This window comes from Polyodon spathula, chromosome 23 (genome assembly GCF_017654505.1).
Source record: "Polyodon spathula isolate WHYD16114869_AA chromosome 23, ASM1765450v1, whole genome shotgun sequence".
Taxonomy (NCBI): domain Eukaryota; kingdom Metazoa; phylum Chordata; class Actinopteri; order Acipenseriformes; family Polyodontidae; genus Polyodon; species Polyodon spathula.
The window spans coordinates 4565326-4591054 of NC_054556.1; the positions used below are offsets into that span (position 1 = coordinate 4565326).

The 25729-nt window shown below is 37.0% G+C and overlaps 1 protein-coding gene across 2 annotated transcripts in view; it reads left to right on the plus strand.

The window, feature by feature from the left end:
- LOC121297757 (transcription cofactor vestigial-like protein 4) overlaps positions 1-25729 on the plus strand; it is a 52264-nt gene continuing 26535 nt past the window's right edge. Inside the window, exons 1-2 of one of the 2 annotated variants that reach the window (XM_041224235.1) lie at positions 1-198; positions 1718-1791. In XM_041224235.1, the coding sequence (XP_041080169.1) occupies positions 1731-1791 (61 nt within the window). In that variant the 5' untranslated portion in view covers positions 1-198; positions 1718-1730. The remainder of the gene's footprint in view (positions 199-1717; positions 1792-25729) is intronic. The other variant, XM_041224237.1, reaches the window with a different exon arrangement.

Genomic DNA, 25729 nt, shown 5'->3' on the forward strand with positions numbered 1-25729 from the left:
TTGACGCAGTGCGAGTTTCAATTCAATGCAAGCGCTCTCTTTTGTCATTGTGTTAGCTCTGGGATAACCATCCAGCACTTGCGCCTTCCGTGACTTAAAAGTGAAAAGGTGTTGTGTGTTCCTCTTAATAATATTAATAACTGTAAAACATCTTCAGCATTTCAAACTTCCAAGACACCACAGTGGCGCTACAAGGTGGTATGTATTTACACAGCGATTGCAACGAGCTGGCTAGTTAGAGATATTGTTATGCACATGATCAAAGAGCAAAGCGATTTTTGGAAACTTAGACCCAGCAGAATGCCATACTAGATTTCAACATCTGAGAACCTTGTGCATAATAATAATAATAATAATAATAATAATAATAGTTCAGCTGACCGACTTGAACAAAGCGCATTTTATTTGCTGTTATACTAGCACATTCTACGTGTGGTGATTTTTTGGTTGCGGTGTTAACTAAAATTTATGACAGTGTGTTGTGCTTTATGGTAATGTAAGCTAAAAGGAAACAAATTAGGCGTTGTAGTGGGGAGCTCGCTATTTATGATGTGTTGTAGAAGAAAAAAACATTTTGTCTATCGGAAACTGCGAGAAACGTTTGGAGCATGTGCTGCGGTTCTTAGTGCGCTTACCGTATTGCCGCTGTGGTTGCATTTCTTCAGTGGATAAAGTTTCTCGTGTTCATTACTAAAATTTTTCTAAAGGATCTACAGTAATGTGTTACTTCATGTGAACTGTGTTATAAAGTTGTTTGGAGACTTGACTATACACATAGGTTTTGTACTATAAACTGTTACTGTCCTGTCGCACTTGCGCCTTCACTGTTTGTGCGTGTTGTTCCGCTGCTTCACGGCATATACGTAGACGTGCTGCTAACACTGTCGCGGAAAGCCACTGCTACATACTGTATGGTGTGCTGACTAATTTCATTGAGAATGCGTGCAGCATGTGTACTGTGTTAGGTGCTAAAACCTGGCCAAGTGTTTACAGAAACTTTGTTAATGGTTTACGGGACTCAACATTTTTTTTTTTTCTGTAGTGCCTGGCAGTGCCACCAGCAGAGCAATGCTGTAGTAATTTTTCCACAGTTACGAAAAATGGCATCATTGCAATGCGGTGTGAGAAGTGCTGAGGGGTTACAGTAGCGCAATCTGCTTTCAGTATGCTCCTGAACTTCATCGTTCATGTATTTGCTGGCGATTTACTCTGTATAATGATTTTAAAACAGAAAGCAATAACCCTTTAGCTACTTTATTTTATTTTGTACCCATACACTATGTTGTGGCAAAGTTTTATTTTCATCTGCACTGGTACAATGTAAACCAAATGTTTAACAATGAAACATAAATATTATGCAACACATTTTAAATACATTTTGGTATTGATATGCACCACACTAAGATTTGCTTTGACAACACTTTTGTGTTTGTTGTGCATTGCAAGTATTCTCAAACAAAATAAAAGACTTGTTTACCATTAGTTGCAGAAGATCCCTGAGTAATCCTTTGCGGTTTGGTTTTACAGTGCACGGTCGATTACTGGGCTACAGCATTATTATCTCAATCCCACATGGTTCTGTTTTCTGTCAACGTTTTGGAGACCTTGTATAGTTTCCTTGTTAAAATGAAACCAGCGACAGTTTGGAGTACAATTGACAACATTTCATAATGGTTCTTTTTTCTTCCTTTTTTTCCTATCATTTACTTATTTGTAGGGTCTTGCCAAGAATGGAGACTCCTTTGGATGTTTTGTCAAGAGCAGCATCTTTAGTACACGCTGATGAGAAACGTAAGTTTGGGCCCTGGTAAGAGCTGGCGTTTTTCACTCTTGGACAGCTGGTTTGTATTTATGCAGTTTGAGGGTGGATTTCTGTAGAAGCACACTGCAGGGATGGGGATAAGATTTGTTGCACAGCAGTGTCACCCATTCCAGGTTTTAATACAAGCTTGATTTGCCCCAGTGTATTGGTAACAAGCTCAGATGTGTCTTGTTAAACTCCCAGTATAACCAGGAATGGATTGAACTGCTATTCAGTGGGAGTCTGTCTTATTTCCATCCCAGGACTGAGTGGCGTGAAACCATATGTTGTTTTTGTATTTCTTTTTGGGCACTGTATTGCAGTGTTTTATGATCACACTTTTAATCTGTGAATTTGATTCCTTTATGTGGCTGCAGAGAATGTATTTAGATAAAAAGCCATCAAATACATTTGCAGGAGGGAGAGTTCAGAAGTGAACTTCAACTTCTTAGGTGCTAGTTAAAGTTTAAAGTAGTCAAGTATTGGTGTACTTTTGACTATATATTTTAAAAACATCTTATATAGACTCCCAAATTAATTATATCTATCTATCTATCTATATATATATATATATATATATATATATATCTATATATATATATATATATAATATATATATATATATTATATATATAAATAAAACTTGGTAGATGTTGTTGGATTAGGATTACACTGAAGAAGTCCACTGCCCATAGTTATTTTGGTTGATGCATAATGATCTCACCATATGGCAAGGGGAGACTATCTGCATATTTACATGATTCAACCCTGGTAAAGAAAAATATTTCAGTGGCACAAAAGATGATCCCAAAACCATAGAAATAAGTTGCATGGCGCAATTTATTGTGTACAATACAATTTCAAGATGAGTCAGTTCAGTATTTTGCTTGAGGGCCATAAAGCAGTTAGTGTAGTCGCAGAAATTTTGACACATCTTACAAACTTGATATGTCACAAGAAACACATTTGAATATGGATGATATGAGTAAACTATTGTTACTGGGCGTTTAGCGAGGGAAGCCAATCAGTGACTCTAAAATAGATTTGACCTGTCAGTACAAGTAAATGATACTCTATACCACTATATATGCCTACTCATTTCTTTCAGTACTGTAGAGAACATGAATATGCTTACTGCTTCAGTTGTAGACTGATCAAAGTTATAATGAAGTAAGATAAGAGAACTGCATTAAAAGGAAGGTTTTCAGTGTATTGCCATTTGCCCATATTGCTGTTTTTTGTGTTGCTACTAGAACTGATATCGCATGTTGGGGCTGGCAAAGCTTTTTTTGTACAAATACAATGCAGTACATCTTTTCCCATAATAGTAAACCAGCATTACTATCAGAGACACATTGTGTAGGTGTTTGCCTTTACAACAAGAAATGGAATTGCTAAAGAATTCAGATGGCGGAATACAGGCCCCCAATTATGTGTTCTTGGTCATGGGGGGGTCTGGTATGGCAGGGATTAGCAGAAGACTTTGGACACATTATTTGAATGTAGGTTTGTCTTTTGCTGTATGTTACTGCTGCTTTAAGGCAGGTCTCCTGCTCTCATGGATATGTTTGACCTTTTGTATTGAAAGCCTTTCTTCTGGTATTTCAGTGTTCGTGTCAATATTACCTCAAGGCTGTTGTTTGTAGCATACAGAAAAGTAAAGTATTGATTTCACCTAGGAAGCATTTGAGAAATGTGTGCTATCCAACACGGTTCTCTCAGTGATGTTTTGTGTACGTTGCATGCTGGCTGACTATTATCGTCAAGCCTTTGTGTTTATGTTTCCCACACAATGGAGTGGCTCTGAAGCACAGGTATGAGTCAGAGTCAGTTTGTAGCTGCACCTGTGTCAACACAAATGAACTGTATTGTTTTGTTTTTTATACCTGCAGCTCTTTATTCGTTACTTTGACAAGCATAAGCATTGCCTCAGTGACAGACGAAATCCTTCTGCTGGCTAATGATTAGACAGGTTTTTCCTCATACCGCATGTCTTTCATATGCAAATGAATCTCCTGAATTGCATTTGCAAAGCAAATGGCACTTCAAAAGTAGACATAGAAAAAATGCATGGGACCGCATGTGAATAATTCCTGCTGCAAAATTGGAATTTACTGTTGTACTACAGCAGCAATCCACTTGTCTTACAAAATGCAAGGGCAAAAGTAAATTATGAAAGAACAAAACCCCTATTAAAACTTGCAAAAAAACTTGAGTTGTATGCAAGCTTTGTAAATTAGGGATTATTGTAGTAAATTGTGGTTAACCAGTTCTGTGTCGCTCCCCGATGAAGGAAGATGTCATTCTCATAAGTTTCCTGAGTGATGTAGTGACAATGAGGTTTTAACAGCAGAGAGCTTTATACCTTTGAGAAATGGCCAAAACAATTAAAAAACCAAACTATATGAACATAATTTAATCTTTGTTTAACGCCATGTAATCAAAGAAACTACAAAATGATATCGCAACAGTCTACCGGAAGCCGTAATAGTAGTACAGAATTTCATGCGAGATTACGAAACGTCACATTTTTCAATTGTTGTCACTAAGCATATGGTAAAACTACAAAGCGGTATGTAATTCAATATGTTAACGTAACATTATTCAGCAGGCTTCATTTAACTTTATGAAGCAAAATGTATTAATTCTATAGGGTGATGCAAAACTTTTGGCCATAGCTGTATATACAGACAAACAAACAAGCTGTAAACTGGTCAACAAGGTCTGCTTCCTGACCAACATTCAGCGAACAGAAGACTACATTTTAGAATACTGTGGGAAACAGACTCCAAAGTATGATATTTTAGTGTAAAAATACTTTAACAAGAAAAGCTGACTGCAGGTTCCAGGTCATTGTAATGTGCGAGTGTGTGGGAGCGTCAGTGAGGAAAATGAACACAAAACTGGCACGTCTTACTGTGTTTGCTTATCAGCTACTTTTCAAGGTCTTCTATCCTCCCCTGGAAAGCAGGAGACGATGTCACTGCCAGCCGATGAGCACAATGGTCCTGGAGAGGCACTCGATGCAGCTCTCTGCAGTGGGAGAGCATGGCTATAGATCCTGAAGGTCTCTGTTTTCTATATAGAAAATAAATAAATAAATAAAAAATGTTGTGAAGTGGAATCCTGTTGTTGTTACATAGCAGGAAGGAGGGGGCTCTTAAGTGTTTCGTTTTGAGTACTTCATCAGAATTCAAAAGAAGCCCAAAGTGCTTAAAAGTGCTAGTAAAAACAAAATATGCAAGGGAGGGGGAGCACATTTGTGGTCTTAAATTTTATTCTTGTCTTTAAGTAACAAGACAGTTGAGGCAGTAATGCATGAACTATTCAGGTGAACAAAATAAATGTATGAAAGACACAAATATGCAATTTGTTTAACACTCCTGAAGGTAACGTCAGCATCCTAATTATCAGTCCTCTTTGATTATGAACCATGTGGTGTTGGTGAATGTGGATGGGTGAGTAGCACTCAGTACTTTGCTGTAGTTGCCTGTTGGAATATTCAGATACAATCTTTTGCATAACAGGCAAAATGCCCCAATGCCTTTCAAAGTATTTACTATTCACAACCACTGAAACAGTGGTGTGAAATGCAAGATGGGGGAAGGGAAAATGGAAGGGGAGGTGTGGTACTTTAATCATCTAGAATACATTTTTACTAAACTTACTTTAGGTGGTCCCATTTGGTACTCACTTAGTAGTGGTGTGAATACATGCAATTCCAGCAGTCTGTGCACTGATACTGTAACAGCTCAGTGAGTATAAACATACTGTGCGTGATCTTCCTGATTGATAGTATAAATTAATTATTATTTCTGTAGAACTCATTTCAACTGCTCAATCTAATTTGGAGAAGAGGAAGTTATTCATCTGGATTACAAATCTGTGAGGTTTGTTTACTGCTGTGACAAAAAAAAAAAAAAAAAAAAAAAAAAAAAAAAAGGATTTACAGTCCAGATACAGTTAGTTAAAATAAATATGTATTTTCTTGTCAAATGATATTTAATAATCTACAAGCTGATACTAAAACACAGTACATTATGAGAATAAATTTGGTTTTGTGTAGGTGTCATGTCTAGGGCTTGAAGTTTTCAGGTTTTATTTTTGATCACATTTAAACTAATTGTGAGCCAATTCTGTTTCCTAATTAAACTCAGAAAAAGCTGTTAGTTGTAAAACAATGTCACTTGTTTTTACCTTCATACCTGGACTGATTCTGATTCTGTTTTGCTTATGTTTTATTTCAACAGACATGACAAATGATGTTAATTGCTCAAAGCTGATCCTAACTGCATTTCATTCTTTCAGTCGCTGAGTTCAGTTCTTTCCCAATCCTGGTCCTGGGGACCCATGGTGCCTTCTGGTTTTCATTCTCAATTACGTCATTGAACTATTCATTAGCTTAAATTAGACCTTTAATTGTTTTCAGCTTTTAAATAGTTGGAGATTTCAAGTTACCGATAAAATTGTATAAGTAACTCATGGGTCCCCAGAACCAGGATTGCGAAACCCTGTAGTTTATCATTGTGCTTTTGTTTTTTCACTTGTTTAACAGTTCAACTGATTTTCTTTTCAGCATAAAATACCCACTATGGAGTGTACACTGATAGCAAGTCCATTTAAAATCTTCATTTGTAGCAAAAAATAAATAAAAGAATCATAAACAACGACGAATTAACATTTAAAAGGGGAGGTAGAAATTTAGAAAATAAAAAAACTAAAAAGCTCAAGCCCTACTTTTGTTTAACCAATGACTGAATATTTTAAATCATGAAAATGTGTTCTGACTAGCCAGCAAGAATCAGTTTCCTGGCATAGCCAAGTGCGGTCATGTTGCTTTTCTGCTACAGGCTGGAACTGTTGGCAACACCTATCGTTAAAGTGCAATGCAGGGATAATAATGAAACCTGAAATCCCTCAATTACTGACTCCACCTAATTTCCTGCATCAGTAATATAATAACTGCAAACCAACATCAGATAACAACTTTCTTCACCTTCTGTTCAATAGCAGCAGGACATCCAGATCATTCTCATTATATATATATGCAACTCTATGCTCATCTGTGGTACACCATTTTATCCAGACTGTTTATATTAATACATTTTTTTAAAAAAAAAACCAAAAACACCCCATAACTTCAAACCGTCTAATAACACGAATTGAATTAATGGCAAAAATGTGTCTTGGAGAGGTTCGCTGTAATTTGCTCCTCTCTTTAAATCAATTTCTTCAGGTGTGTAAATGAACACTATCTGCGTCTTGCACAGTGGTGCTCTCTGTCGTCTAACAGTGCACTGCACAGGTTGTATTTTCTAAGTCCTCTCAGTGTAGTCTATTAAAGGAAATGTTCCTTTAACATGTGACGGTTGTTATGCACAGCCTATCTTATTTGGATTTTCCTGGAAATATCTTTGCAATGCCAGACTAACTTTAAGTACATTTACTGGTCTTCAAATTATTGACTTACATTTTGATCTTGCATACCAAGAATGATGTGTGCTTTTGGGATGAACAATTTTGCTGTTGGTCTGGTGAAATCTTGTTTTTTGTGGGCGCTATTTTGAGTCAAGTTTTCTGCAAGAAATAAAACTGTTTTGCCAGTATTGTATGTGACGGGAAAGGCTGGAAATGGCCCTCTATTTCATGTTCCAAAAAAAGCAGTTTATTTCTGTGGTAATTACTGTGATTGTACAGGGATGAATTACTTCAAGCACTGCTTGCTATTAGCAAGACATACCACCAACCTCTTGTTTTTAGATGGTTCCTGGCAGCTCACTTAAGTGCAGGAAGACAAATAATTCTATGTAGGACTTCATCTTGTTTATAAATAGTTTGTGATATGCATGTTCTAGCCGTCACGGACAGGCAACTTGTGGTGCATTATTTAAAACACAGCACAGGACTACCTGGTATACGGATATCAATGGGTTCATGAAAATTCACTTTTTTCATTCATTGAAACGGAATGCTCTGGTCATTCTCTGGTTGGAGACACTCTGTCACTCCTAACATAAACAAATAAATGAATGAGTATTACACTGAAGACTTGCCATAGTTCCACAAACTTTCTAAAAGCTAACATGTGGTATGCACTGCTTTCCTTTAAATCAGTAGGTGTTTTTGGAGTCCACATCGCTTTCTCACTTAGAAAATAAAGCAGAACTTGAACTAAAAGCATAACATTTGACATCTTGTTGATGCTGTGCATTTTGAGAGAGGTTTTCTTTTAGTCTGGAAAGAGGGGTGCCCCAAGTGCTTCAATGAACTAAGCCTTCTGCTCACATTTTTTGAGCTTCCCTAAACGTGCTTTGCAAGGCTGGAATTTATTATTTTGCAATACAATACAATGGTCTGTATAGCAGGTTTCGTGAGCAACTCAAATCTCCAAGTCTTAATATATAAAACGGCCCAGCAACAATTTAAGCCCACGATCAGGATAAACCAGGGGAATAAGTATTGAGCCTCTACTTAAACACATGAATGAAGTCAGATTCCAAAGGGAACAGATAGCCCTGGCATCCTGGGACTAAAGCAGGCAGATCAGCCTCTGTATCAATGCACATTATGGCGTTTGCTTTTTTTGTTTTCCAAGGTGTGGCAGTCTACATAGAGGGGATCATAAATAAACTCTGATAGTGTTCTAATTACCTGATCAGTAGGATATCTTCAAGGACTTGGGTTGATTTACGCTTTAAGCTTTTGCTTGTGATACCAGTTGGCTTTACAGAAACCCATTTTAAAGCATTATTGAAGAACATGTACGTTCTATAGGTAGTACTGGTATGAAAAGTGATCCTAGGTTTTCAGTAACCTTTGTCCTTGTGACCAGTAACTGGTGAAAGGCATGCTTGACCGAATACACCTTTTGTCTAAATCAGTTAGTTAGTTTGAAGCCAGATGGTTAAGTTTAACCATTTTTAAGCAGCTTGTATGTATCTTTTTAGTTTATTTTTACCAGGTGTTTAGGGCCTTTTTTCACGCTTAGGCGTAAGGTGTTGCAGATACACACCTATAGCCTGTGGAGCTGATATAATTGCTTGAAAATATTTGAATAATTTACATTAATCTTTATCTATGAAACATAATAGTGCAAGCTGCAACAGAACACAGGGAGGAAGGAGAATTACATACAGTAGGATTTCTTCAGCTTCAGAACTGGGTGTTGAGTTTCAGCAGATCACACCAGTGAGGTCATGCTCTGGGGTTTGTAAGTGCGTAAAGTGCTCGACACATTATGTTATAAAAGCATTCGAGAGGGATTCAGTGGTTCAGTCAATCTGACATGAATGTCCCCATTACTCGTATCAGTCAAAGTAAACCCATCCCGTTTTGGTGTAAACTATACCATTTCTAAATCTGAATTGAAGCAGAAAATTTGTGTCAAAGCCTTATGCGCACTTAACTGGTGTGGCAATTTAAGAGGAGTTGAGCATCCATTGCCATAAAAAGTTGAAGTTTTGTCAAGTAATACCTGCACTATGTTAAAAATCATAAGTATGAGAACTACTACAGTGTAATTGTAGTAAAAGTAAAAAAGATAGCCTGTATGACCTTGTAGCAGGATAGCGCCACTGCACAAGCTGTTACCAGCAGGAATGAGACTCAGAGATGGAGAGCTGCAGTTAGAGCCATGGCGCATGCTTATTTACACAAACTAAACAAAAACTCTAGAACAAACAAACAAGGTACAAAATAAAAGGTTTAAACAGTCACCTTCAACTTCACTAAAACTCTTTCTCCAACCTCTCTCTCTCCAAACAAAAGTCCTTGGTTCCCTTTTATACACATGGCCATTCCCCTTATCAGCACCCAATCATCTAATCTGGGAATGGCCACATTGTACACATGGAATTGGCAGGGATGAGATTTAACCCCATCCCTGCCAAACTTCAACAAAACATACATTTACTAGCAGGGCTTCCACCCGGCCACAGACCTATATTTCATTTCTGAAAAAGAAAAACAGTTCATATTAGTCCCATTTTAAAAAATTGACACATTCCCATAAACACAAACAGAGAGAAATAAAAAATTAACCAACAAGTAATGCTCACACGTTGGGTTTGCTTTAGCGGTGAGGGTTAAATATGTGTCAATATAACATCTGTACACATTTCCACTGGGATAGAGCACCTTGTGTAACTGTTAAGAAAACTTCCTTCTCCCTTTCTGCCTCAGGCATGTGCTACGCTGGAGTTTCAGCTCTCGTCAACACCAGGATATCTGGCATTCTGGGATGTCTTTGTGCAGGGATCTTGCTTGATTTGGAAGATAGCATCTCATAACAAATCTGAAAGTGTATGGGTACTGTATAACCCAACAACATAATAATGAAGCCGCAAATGTTTGTTGTGCTCCTGTTTTTTTTTAATTTTTTTTTTTATGAAATGTCTTGGACTTCCAAGCTATCAAAAATGATTTTTTTCTTCATTCTACACTAGCACAACAACCCTTGGAGTGACAAATTAGCTCTTGTAGCACTTGCTGTTTCTGTATAATATTTCCAGTTTACTTTAATTTTCACCTGAGCAAAAGTATAGCTGTCCTGTGTTATTTGTACGTCTGTATATTATATATTCACTGGTTGTGAACCACTGGCTTTGTGGTCCTTAACTACTGTACAAAAGGATCTGATCCCCATTTCACAACTTATTCTCCAGCGCTTTGTTTCACCAGCAGGGGTCAGCAATATCTGAAAACAGAAGTGTGTCACAAAACTCACTGCATATACAGGAAGAATTTGGTTCTGTAAAAAAAATAAAAAAAAAAGAAAGAAAACAAAGAATATATTGAAGAAAGGAAATACTTGGACAGACTAGGAGCGTCGGTCAAGCAGACAGTTGGCAACTGATCCAACAGAATACAATGGGAATTGAGGAATAATGTTAAAATGCTTGTAAATAGTTTGTGTTTCAAACAGTGGTGTTGGTATTAAACAAAAATAATACCCGAAGCAACTGAACATTAGGGTTACTGTGTGGTTGTGCCAGGAGCGATGGTATACAGACATTCTGTGTACAGTAATTTATTACTCAAACAGCTTTAAAATATTACATTTATCAGTGGTATCTGGGAATGTTAAAGAAGGGTTAAGGTATAAATTATGAGAGACCACACAGGTTATAGAAAAACTTATAGTTATACTACTTAGCATGCCCTTAGGCTTTTACTGCAAAACATACTACCTTCTAAATTACATACTTAATAACTTCCTTAATAAAGAAACAGACAGATTACACTAAGATAAGCATAACAGTCTGTATATATTGCCTTTCATAGTGCACCACCATCACAAAGCACTTCACAAGATACAAGACTAGGGTGTGTAAAGTATGCAGAGCTCCAGAGTCACTTACAACAACATCTTAGCTGAAAGACAGAGCACGAGGAGGTTAAGCGACTTGCTCAGGGTCACACAGTGAGTCAGTGGCTGAGCTGCGATTTGAACTGGGGACCTCCTTGCTACAAGCCCATTTCTTTAACCACTGGACCACACAGCCTCCAATAGAGATGCCACTGATAAAAAAAAAAAAGAAAACACCAATGTTTAGATAATTTTTTTAATTATGTTCATGTACTACATGTTTTTTTATTTAAACAATTGATCCAAATTCACAGAAACTGATTCATAGAATAAAAGTAAAACATACAGTCACACATTTGTGATTTCATTCTAAAAACGGTGTAGATTGTGAGTATTGAATTAAAAAACGCAGTATACTTAAACTGTTTCCCCATTCATGTGCAAGTTGAACAGCAAAATAACAAGGAGAAGCTTATACAGTTGGGCTTAAACATATAGGATAATGCATTTTCACCTGTTAACTCCTGTTTTTTTTTTGTTTGTTTTTTTACAAAAAGAACATATAGTTTGTTTAAATCTAAAATTAAATACACAATAGACAACAATAATTGAATAGCTTCTACACCTTCTTTCTGCAGCTGTGAATGCTTTGCTCTGGGCCATACTGATGGGTTTGCTTGTTAAATGCCTTTTACATATCAGTTTTGTTTTAGTTGGAAAAACATTTTAGTTAGCATTGTATCCACTAAGCATGAAATAGTTACCAGAATTAGGATCTGGACACAGGGCTCTCGTGTAAGATCCAAGCATTAAACCAGTCAAATTTTTTGTACTCTTGTCAGTTTGATGGACTTTAATCTACCACTCCTTCATGGGATAATGACCAGATATTCTGATTGTAGCATATATGCAAATAACCTTGGACATGGCTTTGTAAAAAGTGTTTTTTTTTTTTTTTAAAGATGCAAATGAAATCAATTTGCATCAAAACGACTGTAAAATTAGAAAAATTTAAAATAAGAGTCTGTTATTATGCAAAGCAGTTGGAAAACAAATGGATGTCCGGCTTTGCGTCGAAGACTAGAGACCAAGCAAAAGGGCTTGCTTTATTCTTTCACCACAAGAACCTGTGTAGAATAAACCCGTCCTATCAGTTACCAGAATCTCTGTCTTTCCAGTGAAGAAAACAAGTTGGAACACTGCTTTGATTTTATTTTTATTAGTTTTTTTTTTTTTTTTATGAAATGTGAAAACTTTGCCTTTTTGCTTACATTGTTTACAAAGCAATATCTGAAATATTGTTTATGTTTCATACACAAGATCTTGTACAGTACATGCAAAGAAAACATTTTATACAGGGATCTTGGCACATGACATACTTGAGGTCCTCAAGAGAAAATGTAAAAGGTTAGAGAGACCTGACTGGTGGGCCAAGGACCTTGGCAGTTGAGTGAGAAGAGTTGGCTCACATGGTCAGCTGCACATATAAACCAGGTACAACACATTCATTCAGATTACATTACATATTGTACGAATTACTATTAAAATCAGTTCAGCTGCTTTTGCACGAAAACGTGTCTATATATATATATAATATATATATATATAAATATATATATATATTTTTTTTTTTTTTTTTTTACACAAGTAGATAGTGTCCATTCATTGCTCAGGAAATGCAAAACAAAACTTTTATAAATGAACATATTGGAAAATGGGCAAGTCAAGTCGCTTCCTCTTAGCTTGTAATTGGATCCATGTGAAAAGCTCCTGATCTGCTTTCTCTCTAGGCAGCACTGACAGGCCCCAGCCAGAGCTGAAACAATCGTTTAGCACCCAATTGACACTTTTTCAATAATTGCTGCATCACTCCTTTTTTTAAATAATTCCTGCTCTACCTGTTTTTATTGGGTTGATTGACAGGGCATACATTTATAATTATTGTAAGGTTCTTAAGTTCCTGAAGTAAACAATTATTGTTCAATACAGCAGACACAATTTATCACAATAAAACCATTTGTACTCGGAAAGGAGACTTTGGATAGATAACTATGAAGGAACTTTGCTTTAGAAAAATACTGGAGCATGATGCCTGCTGTAGGCGTGTTTTTACAGTACGGTTTTGACTTGTAGAGAAGCAGTTTCCAGCATACTGATAATGCATGCCTGGGATGATCCTTGGTGGTCAGTGTAAATCTTGAAAAAAACAAAATGGGCATAAAATGATGCTTAGTGCTCAGTTTTGATTTGAAATTGATGACGGTAAAAAGTCTGAAATGAGGAAAATGTTTTAGAACTACTACAGACAGTACGGTTCTTGTTAGACTGCTGCAGCTGTGCGCTGTCCTAAAGATAATTCATTTACAATCAGAGATCTTTAAAATTACAGGTTTGCTGAGACCCCACCCCCTTTAGTCAGACTGGCGTGACTAGGCCTTCAAAGGCATCATTATTTTGTATAATATATATAAATAATTTCTCTGATTTAACAATGTCCCTCGGGGCATTTACTGTGAAGTTGAAGGCTTCAGGCAACGCGAAGAATAAATAAGAGGATCTGAAGTCAGTCTACCATCGAATCTAACAGAAAGATTTAGTTTTCTGGAAAATATTTCCAGACCAAACAAGCCGATTCATTTTCATAAGCTTCCGTCCTGAGACTGTGGAGGAGATTCAATACAGTGTGTCTCTTGTTCCTAAAACTGCATGCAGATTATATAGTATAGCAAATACTTTCTTTTAATGTTTAATTTTATTTTACTTATTAAAAAGCTGATTTAGATTTTCGACCATCTCTGTTTTTGTTTATTACTGTTATTAGGCTTTTTATTCAGTTGTAAAACTTTTGTTACATGAACTTAGAAGACATTGTTTATAAAAATAAAATAAAAAACCCAGTCGTCGTTAGGTACTTGGAGACATTCACAGAGTGTTTGCTGGGCTTCTATTGAAATCTGTCATATAATACTGTGGGATTTGAATTGTTTGAAACAGAGGCAAGTCACAACCACAGTCCCAAGTCCATAATGCACAGAACAAACTGCCGGTTTATGAGCTTCAGTAGAATGTGAACATAGATCATTATCCTCCAATTCTGTGCAACTTGGAAGCAACAACTGGTTGTTCACTAGTGAGAGTCACACGTGAATGCAGATATTGGGGGCAGATTCTTTATAAAACAAGTAAAAACATGCATCGCTTCTGTACAGAACTGGGCTTTGATTTGCATTTAAAAATAGATAAAGATGCAAACCCTTTTAAGATAGGAGATAGAGTTTCTGCTAGTGGGCTTCGGGTTAGAAAATTTGTAACAAATACCAACATGTGCACTACATTTAAATCTATATTTCTATTCACACTTGATATTTCCGGTATATCGATATGGTGCATTGTGCCATTAAAATGAATGGCTTGTCACCTATATTGACAGCCTAAAGCAAAACTACAAAAATGTTTAGCTCTCATTGAAGTTGAATGTAAATTATATCATAGCGGCACCATGTATGCTATTACTTCAGACATAAAACCAGAGTTTAGGCAGATAAGTATTCAAAATGCTTGTCAGTTAACTGCAAGACTCCACTCCACTTTTTGCAGTTTGAAGGATCTGACTTGGTAACCTAGTCTGTTTCAGGGTTATTTGTTGTACAGCTAGTTTCACAGACCCAGATTAATAGTAGTCTTGGACTACTTTACCTGAGGTAACTTTAGGATCAAAGCTCTGTAGATTCAAGCTGTGTTGTGAAATACAGTCCTGAAAGTTTATATTGTGTTCAATTACAGTATGTCTTAAGTTAATTGGGGGAGAGAGTAGGATCAAGTGGCACAAAGGTTAATTATTTGCTTGATGACCGCACTGTATATTTAAAAACAAAGTACAGTTGGTGCCATTTAGAAACAATTTAAAGACTTCCTATAGGTGTTCCATATTCTTCTCCTTACACCCCCAGACAGGAAGTGGACAGGAATGTTATTATGCCCGAAACTTGTTTTAGGGGAAACCATTTGTGCCGGAGTGTAATCTGTTTTTTTCTTAAAATAGCAAAGGTGTGCAGATCTATAGTACAGACGTTTCTGTCATGTGTGAAACAATGGCAGCCCATTAGAATTGGTGACTAGCTCTGAGTAAGCAGGGAAAATCCCTTAGTCTTTGTTATTTCACATGTACTGTTAGATACATATAGAGGGCTGAATTCACAAGCCGTTTACTCCAGATTGTCATAGGTGAATTGTATGGGGAGCTGATAAAATAAGAAAGTTTACAAACGAGAGGAGGCCATTCGGCCCATCTGCTCGTTTGGTTGTTAGTAGCTTATTGATCCCAAAATTTCTTGAAGGATCCCAGGGTGTCAGCTTCAACAACATTACTGGGGAGTTGATTCCAGACCCTCACAATTCTTGTGTAAAAAAGTGTCTCCTATTTTCTGTTCTGAATGCCCCTTTTTGCATTTGTGACCCCTGGTCCTTGTTTCTTTTTTTCAGTCCCTTGCGTCCACACTGTCAATACCTTTTAGAATTTTGAATGCTTGAATCTGAAAGACTGAACAGATTCAATTCTTTTAGCCTGTCTGCATATGACATGCCTTTTAAACCCGGGAATAATTCTGGTCGCTCTTCTTTGCACTCTTTCTAGAGCAGCAATATAGCGAGGTGACCAGAACTGCACACAATATTCAAGATGAGGTCTTACAAGTGCATTGTACAGTGAACATTACTTCCCTTGATTTAAATTCAACACTTTTCACAATAGTATCTTGTTAGCCTTTTTTATAGCTTCCCCACATTGCCTAGATGAAGACATTTCTGAGTCAACAAAAACTCCTAGGTCTTTTTCATAGATTCCTTCTCCAATTTCAGGCGTGCAGTACCTTACACTTTTCTCTATTAAATGTCATTTGCCATGTGTCTGCCATGAATATTGTCTATGATCATTTGTATTCTGAAAGCTTTTGAATGACCTGCTGCTGCAACAGTGTTTGCCACTCCTCCTACTTTTTGTGTCGTCTGCAAATTTAACAAGTTTGCTTACTATACCAGAATCTAAATCATTAATGTAGATTAGGAATAGCAGAGGACCTAATACTGATCCCTGTGGTACACCGCTGGTTACCACACTCCATTCTGAGGTTTTTCCTCTAATCAGTACTTTCTGTTTTCTACATGTTAACCACTCCCTAATCCATGTACATGCGTTCAGTTTGAGAATTAATCTTTTGTGCTTTGTCAAAAGCTTTCTGGAAATCTAAATAAACCATGTCATATGCTTTACAATTATCCATTATCGATGTTGCATCCTCAAAAAAATCAAGCGTTAGTTAGAGACGATCTCCCTTTCCTAAAACCATGTTGACTGTCTCCCAGGACCCTGTTACCATATAGGTAATTTTCCATTTTGGATCTTATTATAGTTTCCATAAGTTTGCATATAATAGAAGTCAGGCTTACTGGTCTGTAGTTTTCATTTGTTTTCCCTTTTTGTGGATCGGTATTACGTTTGCAATTTTTAAGTCTGTGGTACCACCCCTGTGTCAAGAGACTGCTGCATGATCTTGGTTAGCGGTTTGTAAATTACTTCTTTCATTTCTTTGAGTACTACTGGGAGGATCTCATCCGGCCCAGGGGATTTGTTTATTTTAAGAGCTCCTAGTCCCTTTAACACTTCTGCCTCAGTTATGCTAAAGTTATTTAAAACTGGATAGGAACTGGATGACATGTGGGGCATGTTGTCAGTATCTTCCTTTGTAAAAACTTGTGAAAAGTAATCATTTAACATATTTGCTATTTTTTTTTTCTTCCTCTACGATTTTGCCATTTGTATCTCTTAAACATTTAATCTCCTCTTTGAATGTTCTCTTGCTGTTGTAATATTGGAAAAACATTTTGGAATTGGTTTTAGCTCCCTTAGCAATGTTCATTTCTATTTCTCTCTTGGCCTTTCTAACTTCCTTTTTGACTTGCATTTGCAGTTCTGTGTACTCTTTCTGTGTACTTTCTTTTTGGTCCTTTTTTAATGCTCTGTAAAGTGCCTTTTTTTTTTTCGCTGAATATTTTTTTTTAATTGATCTATTAAACCATTTTGGCAATTTAATTTTACATTTAGATTTGTCTACTTTAGGGATATAATTGTTTTGCGCCTCTAGTACTACATTTTTGAAGAACAACCATCCTTCTTCTGTGGGTGTTTTCTCTATTTTACTCCAGTCTACTTCTGTTAGTCTCTGTTTCATGCCTTCATAGTTTGCTTTTCTAAAATTGTAAACCTTAGCTTTAGTCTTTACTTTTGAGGATTTAAAAAACACTTCAAATGAGACCATGTTGTGGTCTGAGTTTGCCAGTGGTTCTCTGACCTCTGTTTTAGTTATTCTATCTTCGTTATTTGAAAAGACTAAATCAAGGCATGCCTCCCCTCTAGTGGGTGCCTTCACAAATTGTGTTAGGAAGCAGTCATTTGTCATTTCCACCATTTCTATTTCATCCTTCGCGCTACCCACCGGGTTTTCCCATTTTATATGGGGGAAGTTGAAATCCCCCATTAGTATGGCTTCTCCTTTGCTACACACATTTCTAATGTCATTGTATAACAGATTATTTTGCTCACCGTCTGAATCTGGCGGTCTATAGCATGCTCCTATTATTATGCCTTTTGAATTTTTGTCTGTTATTCTGACCCATATTGATTCGGTTTTATTTTCTTTGTCCAGGTTTAACACCTGGGCTTCAAGACTGTTTCTTATGTATAGCGCTACCCCTCCTCCTCTTCTGTCCTGCCTGTCTTTCCTATACAGTGTATACCCACAAATATTATATTCGTCCCCATCACTCTCAGATAACCACGTTTCTGTAACACCTATCACATCATAGTTACTTGTTAGTGCAGTAGCTTCAAGTTCTAGAATTTTGTTTCTGATACTTCTAGCATTTAGATAAATACATTTAATGGTTGTCTTACCTGAGTTGTTGTTCTTGTTTTGATGCGGTCTCCCTTCTGTTTTTTTGTTGGTTTCTCCCCCCTTCCTTTCTAGTTTAAATGCTTCTGAACCTGCTCGAGGATCTTTTCTCCAAGTAGACTAGGTTCCCTTGTTATTTAAATGCAGTCCATCCCTTTATTTTACCTGTTTGCTAACTATTCACTAGTTAATAAATTGTGAAATGGCTTTGCTGAGTCTGAGCTAGTAACACTGCTGTGGAAGAGGCTGTCAGGATAATTGGCCATAAGTGAATCAAGTATAAATGTTGTTTTGTTTTATTTCTATTAAAAAACAGAAACATTGAAATACTGTATAGATTACACAGCAGGAGTGAATATTTAATCTGGGCTTACATTGTGGAAACGTAAAGTACAGAAATATTGTGAAATCGTCAGTCTCTTGTTTATTGTTTCTGAACTCCAGTTATTGTGGCCATTACAAAACATATTAAGATTTACAGAAAGCTGTCCACATAAATGTTGAAAGTTCTGCTCAAGGTACCAATGCGAAATAATAATTTTCAAATTACAAGGCATTCATTAAAAACCAAAAATGAAAAGCGGTGCTCCGCAACACTATTTCTCCTTGTTGTTGAAGTGAATGACGTCTCTGAATCATCTGCTTCCTGCTGGCCTGTCAGTTCATGCACACAGACTGAAGCAGAACCGTTCAAACGAGCTGATAAAACTGACAAAGAACGTCTTGGCTACAAAGCAGTGAGGAAGCAGATTCATATGCAGTAAATGAAAATGGCCGAATATCCGACACCCTATTTGATGATGAAACACGCAATTTTCCAGAACCCACTTCAGCTGCCATTCCTCAAGTGATTCATGTTGTCTTTGCTCTCAAAACCGAGTGCATAACATTTAACCAATTAAACTGTCGACCCTGCCTTCGTTCCACTTAATAATGAGGGTACAAGTTGTCCAGTGGAGTGCTGGAGCTCTGGTTTTAGCTAAAGGCACCTGTGTATGTCTTGTACAGTACATTTGGTGTGACAATGGGTAAAGCCATAGATTTAAGAAAAAGATTGGTACTGAAGCAGAGTCATACTTTTTGAAAATGATGAAAGGGTGTACATTTATTAAAATATCCCTTCTCAGATTAAAAATACCCCCATATCATAGAATAGTAAATGAACAAAAGGCAGATGTCTTTCAGAGAATACCTGTGGGAGTAAACCATCTGGACAGGCAAAGTCCTTTTGACCAATCCACAAGCAGACGAGAACTACAGCATTACATTTTCATCTGAATAGTTGTGCCAGCTTGTGGATTTTCAATAGCTTATTGTTCAGAAGACCCCCTCCCCCTTTCAAACAATGTGTTTATTAAACTTAACAGTGTCAAATATTACAATCCCTGGGGATTTAAGATTAACCAAACACTCGATATGTTTTCTGTCATTCACGCTAGTTCTCTCGTATCATTTTTGTCAGCGTCAGTAGTCGGGCTGCACTTAACTGTAGGTAGAGTTTCATTGAGACCAAACCATTGTCTTGTGTACGGACTGCCAAAAATCTATTAAACTTGAATGTTGGAAATTACATGCCTGGCTTGTAACTGATAAGTTCATATGTATATAATACTGTTTCGCTATATTGCCTAGGCGCTCTGCTCTTACTGGAAATCACCATGAAGCAAACTGTCACTCATCCACTTAAAACTTATTGTGCCATGATACTTGTCTGTTTTCACTTCTGCTGATACCTAGTGAAACATACTACTGAATGTAAGAATCGTGGCAGCCTGGTAAAGTATATATTCTAAAGCCATTGCAGTTTTGACCTAATGTTTATTCTGAAGTACTGTGCTGTATATTTTAAGGGTGCCAGTTCTATTTAACGGATGGGGCCTGGGCCTGTTGCATGCTGTTGACAGAGACAGTCCAGTTATACACTGTTCGACAGTTGTTGTTTTCTCCTTAAACTGCCCACAATTGTAGACAATAGATTAAGCAGTGCACTGAATGGAGGTACTGTTCTGTCTTGGCAATTCTGCAGTGTGTGTGAAATTTGAGACAATCGCGCTTTAAAACCAATGAGAACCCTTTTATTTAAACCTGAGCAGAAGTGGGGTGGGGGGCTCAGACTTAATAGACCCCCCACTAATCCCTTTTGAAATCAAGTGAGAGAGTGAAGTTATAACGAGGTCTGTAATCTTGGTGCCGAGAGTGAAGTTATAATGAGGTCTGTAATCTTGGTGCGGAGAGTGAAGTTATAACGAGGTCTGTAATCTTGGTGCGGAGAGTGAAGTTATAACGAGGTCTGTAATCTTGGTGCCGAGAGTGAAGTTATAACGAGGTCTGTAATCTTGGTGCGGAGAGTGAAGTTATAACGAGGTCTGTAATCTTGGTGCCGAGAGTGAAGTTATAACGAGGTCTGTAATCTTGGTGCCGAGAGTGAAGTTATAACGAGGTCTGTAATCTTGGTGCCGAGAGTGAAGTTATAACGAGGTCTGTAATCTTGGTGCGGAGAGTGAAGTTATAACGAGGTCTGTAATCTTGGTGCGGAGAGTGAAGTTATAACGAGGTCTGTAATCTTGGTGCGGAGAGTGAAGTTATAACGAGGTCTGTAATCTTGGTGCGGAGAGTGAAGTTATAACGAGGTCTGTAATCTTGGTGCCGAGAGTGAAGTTATAACGAGGTCTGTAATCTTGGTGCCGAGAGTGAAGTTATAACGAGGTCTGTAATCTTGGTGCGGAGAGTTTAGTTATAACGAGGTCTGTAATCTTGGTGCGGAGAGTGAAGTTATAACGAGGTCTGTAATCTTGGTGCGGAGAGTGAAGTTATAACGAGGTCTGTAATCTTGGTGCGGAGAGTGAAGTTATAACGAGGTCTGTAATCTTGGTGCGGAGAGTTTAGTTATAACGAGGTCTGTAATCTTGGTGCCGAGAGTGAAGTTATAACGAGGTCTGTAATCTTGGTGCCGAGAGTGCATGAAGGTAACCTTAACCTTAATGGTTATCAAGGTTTAATGTTTCATTGATGGAGAGGTGGGTGAATGGGATAAGCACCATATCTTAGCAGTCAGGAATCAGAACTGCATTGAAAGTTAGACAGTTGTGGTATTGGGATGATACTGTATGTATCTTTACGTGTTTAATAAACTCAATCAGATATTCAGAGGTACAAGAAATGAGGTCAACTAGATAGATGGTTTCTGCAGTTTAACAAAGGCATGTAGCTGAAGCATTGTGTCTACTTAACGTGTCATTGTTGTTTGTCATTTGATTGGTGATACAATTTCCAGCTGACACAAACAGTGATTTTTTTTTGTTTTATTCATTTTTTATTTGCTTCATAGAGGCCAAAGGGATGTGGTCTATCTATATGTATCGCTAAAGTCTACCGGAAGCCATAATAGTAGTACAGCATTTCATGTTAGATGTCAGTTTTTCATTAAGTATGGAAAAACTGCAAAGCGTTATGTAATTCAATATGTTAACATAACATTGTTCAGCTGCTTTCTGTCAACTTTATGAAACAAAATGAATTAATTATATAGGGTGACAGACACTCATATAAATAAATGTATACAGGTCCTCAGCCCTGCCACAATCCCAAATAAGAGAGACGGCAGCCAAGATCGAAACTCTGGGGGCTGAGGTCTTGAAGCCATAGAAACAACACGAAGCAGTTTGGCTACTTTTCCACTGTGGCTTTTTAGAACTTTGAATGCTTTTTTTTTTTTTTTTAAAGCCACAGTACAATAGGCCCAGATCTTAAAAAAACAAACTTAAATAAAGAAATGATGAGCAAGTACTTTAATGAGATGAACTCCTTCTTTCTCTGTGCTTAACATGATCAAAGTTATCTCAATGTAAGAGGCCTCTTGGGCTGTACTGCAATATTATAAACGAGATTCTGAAGTAATTCTGAAGCAAAGTAGCATTACTTATTGGAGATTAAAAGGGAGTGCGCTGCTGGTGAAAATCCCATGACGTAGATCTCTTTGGAAAGTGTATTCCATAGCTGCACATCCAGATTCAGAGCAATTTACATGAACTATATATAACAATAATACACTAGTAGAGGATGCAGTTACTTGCAGAACAGAGTGTGCAAATGCTGGCTGGAAGTTTCTGGAAAAGCACTTGGGGAACAAAAGGTAAAGTAATACTTAATGCATTCCCCTTTAATGATGGGACATGCCTTGTAGCCTTAATGTTTAGAAGGAGGAACAAAATGCACGAATCTCAACAATATACGGCCTTAACTATATTGACTTGCTTAAAAACACCAGGTTTTAGAAGAGAGAGTTGTGTGTGACATACAGGGAGTGCGAGTTCCTGGTGGTGCCAAGTTGTTTATCTTGGCTCTGATGCTCCTAATTTTAATACAAAACTTGAAATAAAAAAAAACACATCACCTTAACTATGTTGACTTGCTTAAAAACACCAGGTTTTAGAAGAGAGAGTTGTGTGCGACATACAGGGAGTGCGAGTTCCTGGTTGTGCCAAGTTGTTTATCTTGGCTCTGATGCTCCTAATTTTAATACAAAACTTGAAATAATAATAATAAAAAAAACAAAACAACATCACCTAGGTGCACATTCTTCCGTATTACCTTAAAGTTGTACTACCTGTTGAAAAACAGGTGGCCAGCACAGACTCAACACAGCTAACTAATGTAGAGTATTGTGTACAATAAATAAATAAATAAATAAATTGCATATTTTAAATGCACCGCATGGGTTGCGAACAGAGTCTCTTTTAGACATCTGTTTGCCTATTGAGGGTTATTTAATTGTATAGAGATCGCTGGGATTTGTTATACCCCTCACACCCAATTAAACCACAGAGGGAATCACAGTAAATGTGTGTATACTGTAAGGGTGAACTGCACAAAAGCAGCTCCACTTCTGTTCCAGCCCTCCTGCATTGTAATGCTGGGATTATTAACACACATCTTGTAGGTGTTCAGATCCAGGTGGCTACATGAAAGCCGAATTTAGTGTATTGTAAAATGTTTTTGTATGGCTCAGAATGTTAACCTTATTCAAGAAGAGTCTGGCAATTTTTTTTATTTTTTGCCCCCATACTGAAATATGAAAAAAAACGCTGTAGCAATAGACAAGAACATACATGTCTTTTTTTTTTAAATACGCCATTACAAGGGCTGGGCAGTTAATTTAAAAAGATATTACCTAGTTTTCAGATATGGGGGTGGTTTACAGTAGTTTTGAAAGTAAATTGAGTGAAGTCAAAATGCCTACAAAAAAGTTAAATTCTCCTAAAATCAGTGTTGAGATTATATATGAGTGCGGTTTCAAAACGCGTATGTAACATGGCTATTTATTACCTGTTGGTTTGTATTAAGTCTACATATTTATTGTTTAGATCATTTGAAAATAACCTTGCTTTAAGTCTTGTCTCTATCCTCCACAGTAGCATTAGTTCACTAATTTACCTTGTATTTTGTTACGTTCTCTCAAACAGCATTCCAGCTTGTCGTCTCCTATTCAGAGTCTTTCACCAGATCAGCAGTTTTGTTTTTTATGGGTCGTTGCCATGTGTTGACTTAACACCTGGCGAAGAAGAAAGTTTTCATATTTAATTCATACATCAATATTTGCTTTATCTTGACAGTTGTCAAAGTATCTTTTTTTTTTTTTTTTTTTTTTTTAATTATTAGCAAAAATCACAAACCAAGTTTGATCTCCAAACTTCACAAACCCATCTCCAAATATGACTAGCTGTGAAACTGTTTCCCACACTGCTCAATCTTACAATAAGCTGCCATGGACTGACTTTGTAATTATATATATTTCTACTGTACCAAAGCACACTTTAATTGTCTGTTCTACAATCTAATTTATATTTATTTATATAATTGTATTCTTTAAAAAAAAAAAAAAAAAAAAAAAAAAAAGGAGTGTGTTCCACTAGATGGCAGTATAGTATTGCTGTGAATTCTGCCGGCTAAAGGTTGCAAGTTCTATGCAGTAAATCAGCATTCTAACATCCTGCCGCTTGGTAAGCACCCATACCAATGGCACCCTTCAATAACTGCCAGAGGAAGGACTTCACATCATACTGTTGTGCTCGTGTGGGCAGTGGGTTAGCAGACCACATGCACTAATGTATCTGTTTACAGTGGTATTTTGTTACATAAGTATTTAAAAATGATCCTTTGTTATATGGAACTCTTCTACTCTCTGCAAAAACTGTTTTTATTTTGTTTTCCTCGTTGGAACAAGGGAATCTTTTTAAGATACAAGCTGTTTCCCACGGTAGAAAATGATAGTGTCTGTATCAAGTGGTATAATTAAGTGATTAAGAAAGCCAAGGATTTTAATTGCACCTTATCTGTTGTGTTCTTTCCCTGAAAATCAGTCTTGGCTTCTTAGAGAAGCTACTGCTGTTCAAGCTGCAGTCGTGGGTAATAGAGACATGTTGGAAGTTTTTTTGTAACAAATAATAGAGAATTGAATCCTGCTGCGAGTGTCAAAGTCTGCAAGGTCAGTAGTGTGGTGTAGCAGAAACCTGGGTGACACAAAGACATTTTGAAGAAGTGAAGCGATCTGGATCTGGAGAAACATGACCTCTCTTTCATGTAGTTTGTAGAAACTCAACACAGGACTTTCACACAGCCCTTGAGCTTTAGCCACAAGCTTCCTGCAATACTGTCATGTAGATCCAGGCCTGTCACCTTACAGATAAGGTTCAGCTTACCTATGGGAAAGTGAAAACTCCAGCCCCCGCGACAAAAAAAGGTTATTCATGAAGAGCCTGCTATTAGTGGGTCTGTACATTTCACATATCTGACAACCTGGCATTCTGTTTCAATTCCAGGTTCTCATTGGAAATGAGAATGTGTTCAAGTGACTCACCTGGATACGTGAAGGTTTTGACTGATTGTTTTGACTCGAGAAACAGTCTCTCTAGTGCAATACCAATATTAGTCCATCAGGTGGTGCCAGTTGCTTAGTATAACTCCCCTTTTAGTCAAAGGTAACAGTTGTTAGACAATATGGGGTTTAGTACACTTCTGCTTCATATATAAAATTATCAATATTCTAGTTTAAAAAGGAGTTGTACTGCAACTATGGTTTTAAAAGCCATTTAAACCCTCTTATCTTTTATTTTCTTGTTTAGATTTTAATTTGGAAGATGCAGAGATTTTAAATACAACATAAGAATTGTTCACTGCATGTGTTGTAGTTCAAACTCAAGTGATCTAGCAACAACCAGACCATGTGACCTAAAGATACGAGGATGCAACAAATCGATCTATAGCATTGTACAGCATTTCAAATATTTGGATATCCTCAATTAACGTGGAGTAATGCGTTAGTCTGGATATTTGAATGACTCCATAGAACGGGTATAACAAGCAGCGATTCGTTGCCATACATGTGTCCTGAATGAGACCAGTAATATCAGTTGTAAACTATCATAAACAGAGTCCAGTAGCTGACTGCATCACAGGCCCTTCCAAGCTGTGCTTCATATAAAAACAGGTTTCTTGCCTGCCATCAGAAAGAATATGATCTTACAGATTATAAACTACACCGAGAGCAACTGTATATGCTATACCTTTTATTTGAATAACAAAAATAAATAAATAAAGAGGCAATGTTTTTGTAAACGGGAGAGATAGGAAAAGATCCTGCTTTTTTGTGTTAGTTTTTTTTTTTTTCAGGAAACT